The following is a 10,127-nucleotide window of genomic DNA, read 5'->3' as shown; positions in this document are numbered from 1 at the left end:
ACATGAAACAGAAGTTGGTGTTTTGATTTTTTACTTTGCTTTTCTGTTTGGAGTGTCATTGCAACTACTGTATTGTAAAGGATGGAAAATAATTGCATATGTTAAAAAATATGAAACTTTATAAAGTAAAAAAATAATAATAATATTAAAAAAAAACATGTGAAATGCAGCAGACATATAGGTAGAAAATCTTTAAATACTTTGAGGAAATTAGACCATTTTGATTATCAGTGTTTTTCTCTTACACAAAAAGTATTTAAAGTAATATTTCTCTAAATCCTATGATTCTTCAAATCAGATCTATGCTTTTTTTTTTTAAACAATAGTGATATGCACCCATAACAGAAAGAGGGGTTGTTAGTAATTTGGACCCTCAAAAAGTATAAAAGAATAGGGTTGATAGGAGATCTTCCCTCCACAGATTCATAGATCCATGAACACACTGGATCTCAGACACACACACACATACACAGAGCACCACACACATGTGCAAAGAGAGCCAAAGAGAGATTCAGTCACAGAGACAGGTGCCCGTGTGTGCGCGCGTGCACACCAACACCCACACACAGAGAGGAAAGAGATCCTCACTTAAATATAGAAATAAACACACACCGAAACTGAGACAAAAACAGCATGTGTTATTAATGGCAAATTAAACAAACAAACAAATCACAAACCTACTAGCTTTAATTTCCACCAGTAGCCTTAGTATATTAGTGTTAATAAAAGAAAAAATAAGGGCTGTCCAGAAAAATTGGATCTGATTTCATATCTAATATGGGAATTAATATTTAAATATAACTTATCATACATAGAAAAAAAGTAGAAATTAGCTATTTTCAACCTCTTGGTCTTTGGGGAATGACTTTGCTTGTTTTGCATGGCAATATTTTCACTCTTCCTGATATGAATCACCTACCTGTGACCTTTGGTATACTAGCAGTAATCTTGGATATTGGCTTCTTTTAACCCTGATGCTCCCTGCTCACCAGCAAGCTTCTTTCATGTGCTATAATGATAAAACTCAGCCTCAAAAATACTATAATCATAACACCTCTGTTCTTACAACTTTTCACAACATAAAAATGGCTGAAACATAAAAGTATGCTCCAAAAAAGTAGGTGGTGGACGTTAAATATAAAAGGATAAGCTAAATAAGCGTGTTTGTTCCTTTAAACGATTTCTCATAAAGTCCTATTTTGTCAGTGAAAAACATTTACAGGAGTTATGCATTAATAAAAAGTTTTTAGCATGTATGTAACTATGCATTTATATAAATAATCTAGTCATATTCAATCTGATGCAGTTTTTGATGAAAACCTAGAAGAAAGGAGGCTGGTATGGAGTAAGAGTTAGCATCTATTTCAGATGTTCTAATGCTGTCATTAAACAATCAATGCCTGTGTGTGCCACAGCTTGTAACATTAGCATTATCAGGAGAAAATAATAAAGATAGAAGAAAGGTTGAAAGGAAAAGAGGTGCACAAAGGGCACACAGTAGTAAATATCATCAGCATAGTGCCCTCACCAAATTGATTCTGTTGTTGCTCCAGGACACCCAACAACAGAGTGCCTCTCCCTGATGACAGACTAGCAGGGCAAATTGTTTTTACTGGATAATAACAAGAGCTAACACTTACTTGGTGCTTACAATGGGACAGGCACTATTTCGAAAATGAATCATGTTTTATTCATTTAATTATCTATATTTTACCTAGAGAGAAGATAATTTTGTTGTTGGTTTTCAATCATAAGAGTTAATCTTCCATACATGTTTACAAAAAGACTCATATCCACTTAGTGAATTATCTGTGGGCCACACACCAGGGTTGGCACTTCCACCAGACTTTACCTGATTTAATCTTCATAACCCTGTAAGGCAGTAATCAGACTATTATTTACCTTCATTCTATAATAAATATATTTTCCCATGGTCATCTCAGAGGTCACTAAAATTCATTTCTAAAACTCATTTTTCCCCTTTATTATTACTAGGTTTTCAGTTTAGTTCAGTTCAAAATATCTCCTAAATTTTTCAAGTACTTCAAAGTCAAGGTTACTACTGTATATTACTGAAAAATCTCCATCTTCTTAGGCGATTTTAAATCTTGTTTGCATATGTAATATCTAGATTCACATATTTCATATTAATGGTATGTAAGGAATCCGATATTCAACCAAGTGACAGGAAATTTCCATCACTGTACATTCCACTGGATAAGAAAATGACTATCTGACTAAACCAGAAAAAAATGACCATTTGACTAAACCAACAGGATAAAGTTAAGTAAACACTTCAAGCATTAATCATTAGCACAAGAGTGGTCAGATTTGAGTCCTGCCTCAAAGGCTTGCAATCTAATTAGACAACATAGCTACACACTGTCAAAAGAGATAGAATAAAAGGACCATGAGCATTAACTAAGTAACCATCAACTTAAGCTCTGACTGATTTCTTCCAAGGTCAAAAGAATTTTATTAAAAATAAAGTTCTGACAAGTAGAAAATAGCCCAAGAACATCTGGAAACATGAGAAAGAACAAAATGAAAATACAGAATCTAATATTCTGTTTATCTTAAATAATATAAATTAACCAGTTATTTCCTTACACATACAGTGCTATAGCCTTTTCTTCCTAATGTATATAATGGTTTACTAACACAGGAGTTCAACATCAAAATAATCAAAGTCAATGTGTTCTGATCTGCAAATTCTCAACTTAATAGGGGCAGGAAATGAATTTATTAGCTCTCTAGCAATCAAATTGCCGTTGATTCTTCTTATCTTGCTATCTGAGTAAATTTAAAACTGTCCTTTTTTCCCTTCTACCACACATTCCCTAAAAAAGCTTATATTTATTGGTAGGATTTATATTATTACCCAACCACCCAGCCCCATGTATAAATAGCAACTGAAAACAAATGTAGTAGAGAAAAAGCAGGAAACAAAAAGAGAATATTCTTTTTTTTTTTTAATTTTTTAAATCTTTATTTTTGAGAGAGAGAGGAACAGAGTACATGCGAGGGAGGAATAGAGAGAGAGGGAGACACAGAATCTGAAGCAGGCTTCAGGCTCTGAGCTGTCAGCACAGAACCTGAAGTAGGGCTCGAACCCACAAACGTGAGATCATGACCTGAGCCAAAGTCAGACACTCAACCAATAGGGCCACCCAGGAGTCCCGAGGATATTCTTTAGGTATGCAAGCAACACACAATAAAACAGTATACCTTCTAATGCAGCTCAGAGTAAAATGATCCCTGTTTGATACCAGACTTTCACATGGTGATTACTGTCAAATATTTTTAAGATCACTTCTACCACCCATCCCTCTCATACTAAAATTGCTGTAGGTTTTTAGATGATCTAAATATGGGTAAAGACTAGTAATGCAAACACAGAATTAGATAAGCTATATTTAAGGAACCTAATAGTTTAATGAAGCCCAACCTTTACTTTTTCATAACACACTAAAGAAATATACTACTAACAACATTACTATACAGATTAGAACTCCCTACTATTATAATAACTTTCATATTCTTACCATTAAAGTTTGTTCTCAGCAAAATTCGGCAACAAACATTTCTTATTTAAATCACCAAGTCTGTAAGTACACTGAGCAATATAATATAGTATATCTAAAATCACTAAATACAAACTTACTTTTCAGCAAAATCTTTACTTCTCCATTTTCTTTCTTGATCTCATTCATTACTTTATGCTTCTTTTTCTCTCTCTCTTTTTCTTTATCCCTCTCTTTAATTTTGTCTTTAATTTTATCTGAAAGACAAAACAAATATTTAAAATCATTTTATAATTTTCCCCCATGAACCATATTGCAATTTCTAGAGTTACAATATACCATGAAAAATCAGAATTAAAAACAACATGCCTTTTGTTTGCCCTCTAGGTTTGGAGGAAATAGATTTCCTAACTTCCTGTCATACATTAACATGGGACACATAATATACATATCATACATTGTAAAAATTTATCATTAAAAAGATTTCTAAAGATTTTTCTTCATTTAATTCACATCAATCACAATATTAGACTAACTTCAAATCACTTAAAATAACTGACAAATTGAGATAGTAAACTACAATGGAAAAAGCGCTAGCTTTGTAGTTGGCTATACCTGGATTAATACCATAACAATGAAAAAATAATCAGCCACAGTTTCCTAACCTATAAAATGGTGGTTATTACCTTCCTTATTGGTTGCTATAAGGATTAAATGAAAAAACTTATAAAATGACTATTCAGGGCCTGGTGTATATAAGACTAGATGTCAGTTCCCTTACCTTTTGCATCTTTTAAAAAGGACATGACTGATCTGGCTAGCTGGTGAGATTATGATATTAAAATAAAAGGTATAGGGGTGCCTGTGTCTCCCTCTCTCAGTATCTCTCCCCCATTCACACTCTATCTCCCTCTAGCTCAGTCCCTCCCCCACTCACACTCTGTCTCCCTCTCTCTCAAAAATAAACCTTAAAATTTTTTTTTGTAATAAAAGGTATAAGAACTCCTAGGAATTGTTGATATGCATTCTAAAAATTTTAATTTTAGTTTATAAGATGTATTGTCCTATTCTTGTTCGATCAAGCTCCTATGCTTCCAGCAAGAGAAGGTACAGAGAATAGTGATGTAGTCTTTGGTCTCAAAAAGGTTCCCATTGATTACAAAGTCATGATTGCAGCACATAAAAACTATAAAATGTCTTCTAACGTAAGAGAGATTATATAGTGTGTTTACACATACTACAGAATTTCTTAAAATCCCCCCTTACTTTCCTTCCTACAAATACTACCCTGAGGCTGTAACCACCTCATGATTAGATTACCATCTGTATCAGTACTGCCCAGTAGAAATAAAATGCTTACCTGATATGTAAATTTGAATTTTCTAATAGTCACATTAGAAATGAAAACAGGTGAAACAAATTTTAATAATAGCTAATGAATCTGTAACATTGTCACTTTAAAATGAAACCAATACTAACAAATTACTGAGATACTTTATATTCTTTTTTTTTTTCACAGTAAGACTTCAAAATCCAGTGTATATTTTATACTTAACAGCACATCTCAATTCAGAGTGTTCAACAGCCACATGAGTGACCTAGTGACTACCACACTGAACAACTTAGGTCTAGATCACTGACTTAACAAATACACATTGCTGAGTACACGAAAAGGGTTAGGGAAATACAAGTAAGTAAAGTCCTCCTTTGTTCACATATAACTTAAATACCAGAAATACATTAAGTTGTTCTCACACTTCAGATTAGTTTGCTACTCTTACTTTTTATCTGTTTATTTGTTTTCTTTTAATTTATTCTTGAGAGACAGAGAGACAGCATGAGCAGGGGAGGGTCATAGAGAGTGAGACACAGATTCCAAAACAGGCTCCAGGCTCTGAGCTAGCTGTCAGCACAGAGCCCAATGCGGGACTCGAACCCACAAACTGAGATCATGACCTGAGCTGAAGCTGGACACTTAACCGACCGAGCCACCCAGGTGCCCCTACTCTTAGTTTTTAATGTTAAAAGGCCTTGAGGAGTGCCTGCGTGGCTCAGTTGGTTAAGTGTCCCCGGCTTGAGCTCAGGTCATAATTTCACCCTGCATCAAGGTCTGTGCTGACAGCTCAGCGCCTGGAGCCTGCTTCGCATTCTGTGTCTCCCTCTCTCTCTGCCTCTCTCCTGCTCACACTCTCTCTCTCTCAACAATAAATAATTTAAAAAATTTAAATAAATAAAGTCCACGAGATCCTGTCATAGGCTGTCATCCAGCTATTAAGTGTTTGCTCCAAATAGTTGGAGCTTAGACACATATATAAATATTTCCTAAGTAAACATAAATTTTTAATGAACTATTTATGTATCTTTTACTACACTTGATCTTAGCCAAAAGGCTGAGAATTTATGTATCTTTTAAAAATCACAACTGAAAAAAATAATCATGTCTCTGCATTTATTTTCCCAATCGGCCCTGTTAGTTTTATTAACCTAAAAGTATTATTTCCGGGGCGCCTGGGTGGCTCAGTCGGCTGAGCGTCCGACTTCAGCTCAGGTCATGGTCTCGCGGTGGTGGGTTCGAGCCCCGCATCAGGCTCTGTGCTGGCAGCTAGCTCAGCGCCTGGAGCCTGCTTCGGATTCTGTGTCTCCCCCTCTCTCTGTCCCTGCCCTGTTTATGCTCTGTCTCTCGAAAATAAATAAATGCAAAAAAAGTTTGTTTAAAACAGTATTATTTCAGTAACTACTGAACTTTTAAAGTTTATTAAAGTATAATATATATACAGAAAAAAAACATGTAAGTATATAGCTCAATTTTCACATAAATAAATAGCACCTCCGGATCCGTTTTCCCTTCCAGTCTTTATATTGTTCGCCTAAGAGTAACCACGATCCTAACTTTTAACCACACTAATAGAGATAACTAGACAATTTTAATGGCAGATATATATTAGGACTATGATATAATATAAACTTACCACAGTCACAAAATATAAATATTTTTCAGAATAAAATTAAACAGGAAATAAAATAATAATATGTTTATGACCCATTTAGTAAACTTTATTTATATACTTATAAATATATTTATTTATAGACAGTATAGACTTTATTTTTTAGAGCAGTTTTAGGTTCTCAGCAAAACTGAACAGCAAGTATATACAGATTTTTCATATATACCTCCTGCCCCTATACATCCCAATTTTTAAAAACTTAAAATATACACACATTCAAAAGACTGAAAGATAATAGTGCAAATTATTAAAAGCCAATATTTTTGGTGGCACCTGAGTTGTTCAGTAGGTTGAGCCTTGGGTTTCAGCTCAGGATCTCAAGGATGGTGAGTTTGAGCCCCGCCCTGTGCTCTGTACCAAAAGACTGTGGAAGCCTGCTTAAGAGTCCCTCTGCCCCTCCCCCGCTTGTGCGCATGCAGGCGCATACACTCTCTACCAAAATAAATAAACTCAAAAAAAATTTTTAAGCCATTATTTTTTTATTTTTTTCAAGTTTATTTATTTTAAAGGGAGGGAAAGAGAGAGAGAGAGAAAAAGAGAGAGAGAGAGAGAGAGGGAGGGAGGGAGGGAGGGAATATCCCAAGCAGGCTCCCACTGTCAGCACAGAGCTAGTTGTGGGGCTGGAACCCATGAACCATGAGACCATGACCTGAGCTCAAACTAAGAGTCCTAAGAGTCGGATACTTAACCAAGTGAGCCACCCAGGCATTCCTAAGCCATTATTTTTTTTTAAACAAAATTCTATGCCCAACATGGGACTCGAATTCATGACCCCAAAATCAAGAGTTGCATGCTCTACCAACTGAGCCAGCCAGGCGCTCTTAAAATCCATTATTTTTAAGTAGCAAAAAGTTTCAAAGTTTCTGTAATAGGACCACTATCAGTTTCATAAGGTAGAAAAATAGGCCTTAGAATATGCCTTCAGGAATGATACTAAATAGTTCAAATAAAGATAAATTGAAGGTGTGAAGTCATTACATGAAAAACATCTATAAACAGTAATAATGGCATAGCCAAGGCAAGAAAAATGATTGACAACATGATTATAGCTACCTCCCACCCCACACCCAAAACCTTCTAAGGAAAGAAAGCAAACACAAATCATCCTATATATTCATAGTAGAAAAGCATTTTTTGAGGAACAACTGCTATCCCAACCCACACGCCTGTCTCCACCTGTCAACCTACCTCCACTCTTGCAAAATGTTTTGCTTGTCAGGGCATATCCTTTTTCAAAATCTAACTTCAAATTCCTCAAAATGTTCTATAATTACTATGGATAACATCAAGATGCTGAATACATTTTTACATGTTACAGGTAAACATGTTACAGCCACAAGAAAGTGGAAAACCTACAAGTTCAGAAGACCTAGGTTCAAGTTTAAGTTCTACAACCTTGATAACAAACTTTCACATCTCCCATATTATCTGTAAAATTATGTTTTAAAATACCCATCTTAACATAAGGACTACAAGCTTCATTTAAAATTAAAAAGGGTGGCAAAGAGCAGAGAAAAAACAAATACAAACAGACCCATTATAACAGTTTGAACCCAGAAAAGCAAAAGGAATATTAGAATGGAGGAATGGAGAAAGAGTAAATAACTAAGTCATTATCAAACTAGAACAAACTGCAAATTACACAGTTGAAACAGTAAATATTTGCTAAAGACATACATTATACATAAAAGTTATGATATAAAATTGATTTAAATAATTTCAAATAAAATATAAAAGGGATTTTCAAAGATATATTCAATTTATTGATTTGACAGTACATTTCAGATTTAATGCACCTAATATACTTCTACTGAGTACTTGTGTGCAAGAGATAAAAATGAATAATAGTGCTGTACTAAAGAATCTTACAATATTACAATATCAGTTGATTCATATTGTTGGTACCACTATGGAAAACCAGTTCTAAAAAAAAAGAAAAAAAGAAAAGAAAAAAAGAAGACCAGCTCTTAAATAATGAAATAATTGTTTTCTTCTGGTTATTATAAAATTTACTAGTCTACACCAGTATTACAATCATTATAAGAATATAGAATAAAAACGCACACACACATATACAAATATTAGATGATGAATCAGTCCAGTAAAAAAAAAAAGGCAGAACTTATAAAAAGCATTGTTAGAGAGTCCTTTTGAGAGATTTAAAATACATTAACAATCCATTTTAATCATTCTAATAATTTTCAAAAATGTATTATATACTTCCCTTTCAAAATCTAAGAGATATAATTTAATCTTTTCCTTATGACAAAAATTTAAACTCTCAATATCATACTCATATTGATGAACTCAAGAACAAATCAAAACAAAATTTACCTGTTCAAAACTAAAAACTTGTATTTGAGTATCATTTAATTTTTATTGTCTTAGCTGTCATTTATCATTCCACATACAAGAGGTAACAGCTATAACTTCTGGTTCATTCTCATCTGTCCTGTGCTAAAAGAATTAGACCAGGTCCGAGGCACCTGGGTGGCTCAGATGGTTAAGCAGCAGACTTAAGCTCAGGTCATGATTTCACAGTTCATTGGTTCGAGTCCCGCATCAGGCTCTGTGCTGACAGCTCAGAGCCTAGAGACTGCTTCTGATTCTGTGTCTCCCCCTCTTTGTGACTCTCTTCTGCTCACACTCTGTGTCTCTCTCTTGCTCTCAAAAATAAATAAACGTTAAAAATAATAATAATAAAAAAAAGAATTAGACCAGGTTCATCATACTATACTGTATAAAACAGTAGACAGGTTGTCTATCTCTAGCTCTATTACAGCAAATTTCACATTGTATTCTTTCTAGTTATAAACTTATCTTTCTCCTTATAATCATTTCTCCCCCACCAGTATATAGTTTATGTTCCTTGAAAGTAAAAAAGGTTCTGCCTCAAAAAATGCTTGTTTGATACACAAAACAGGTCCTGTGATATAGTAAGAAATTATTGTGTTATTTTCTATAGCACATTATGACTTTCTCTCCTTTTATGTGCTCTACGTTGATCTTTGTTAATTTTTCTTTCTTTTCCTAGACATACCACAGCAAGGAAGGAAATTCTTAGTCCATAAAGCCTTCCAGGAGTAGTTCCTCAAATTTATTTCCTTTCTTAACTGGCCTGGTTGTTTCTAACAAAAAATTCTGAGATTTACGAAGTTGTTCCTCCAAGAACATTAAGGATCCACAATTTTTCTGTCTAAGTCTCAATAAAGACAAATAATTTTCCCTAAAAGACAATGGGGTAATTTCTTTTTTATGTAGATCTCTTCAAGAAGAATTCTTAGAACACAATCCCTAAAAACTAAAAAAAAAAAAAAAAAAAAAAAAAAAAAAGGAACAGTTTGAAGAGCATCTGACTCTCGATCTCAGGGGCCAGAAGTCTGAACCCCATGTTGAGTGTTGAGGTGAATAAAATAATAAAGAATTTTAAAAAGAAATTTAAAAATATTTTAATAAAAAAGAGAAAATAGAAAAAGGTGCAAAGGATATAAAACAAATTCCAAAGAATGTTAATGTCAAATAAACATTAAAAATTTTTCAACCTTATCAGTCTTCAAAGAAACACAAAACAATATAAAAGCAGGGGGCCTGGGTGGCT

At 33.9% G+C, this 10,127-nt stretch overlaps 1 protein-coding gene and 1 pseudogene across 1 annotated transcript in view; both read right to left on the bottom strand.

The window, feature by feature from the left end:
• The window catches only part of RSBN1L (round spermatid basic protein 1 like), a 71,237-nt gene that overhangs the window by 31,416 nt on the left and 29,694 nt on the right, over positions 1-10,127 (bottom strand). The window contains exon 2 of the mRNA XM_029927930.1: positions 3,665-3,781. Within this exon, the coding sequence (XP_029783790.1) occupies positions 3,665-3,781 (117 nt within the window). The remainder of the gene's footprint in view (positions 1-3,664; positions 3,782-10,127) is intronic.
• LOC115286065 lies at positions 5,799-5,926 on the bottom strand (annotated as a pseudogene).

This window comes from Suricata suricatta, chromosome 2, assembly GCF_006229205.1.
Source record: "Suricata suricatta isolate VVHF042 chromosome 2, meerkat_22Aug2017_6uvM2_HiC, whole genome shotgun sequence".
Classification (NCBI taxonomy): Eukaryota; Metazoa; Chordata; class Mammalia; order Carnivora; family Herpestidae; genus Suricata; species Suricata suricatta.
The sequence above is the reverse complement of the archived record's forward strand: the minus strand, read 5'-3'. Positions and strand labels throughout refer to the sequence as shown.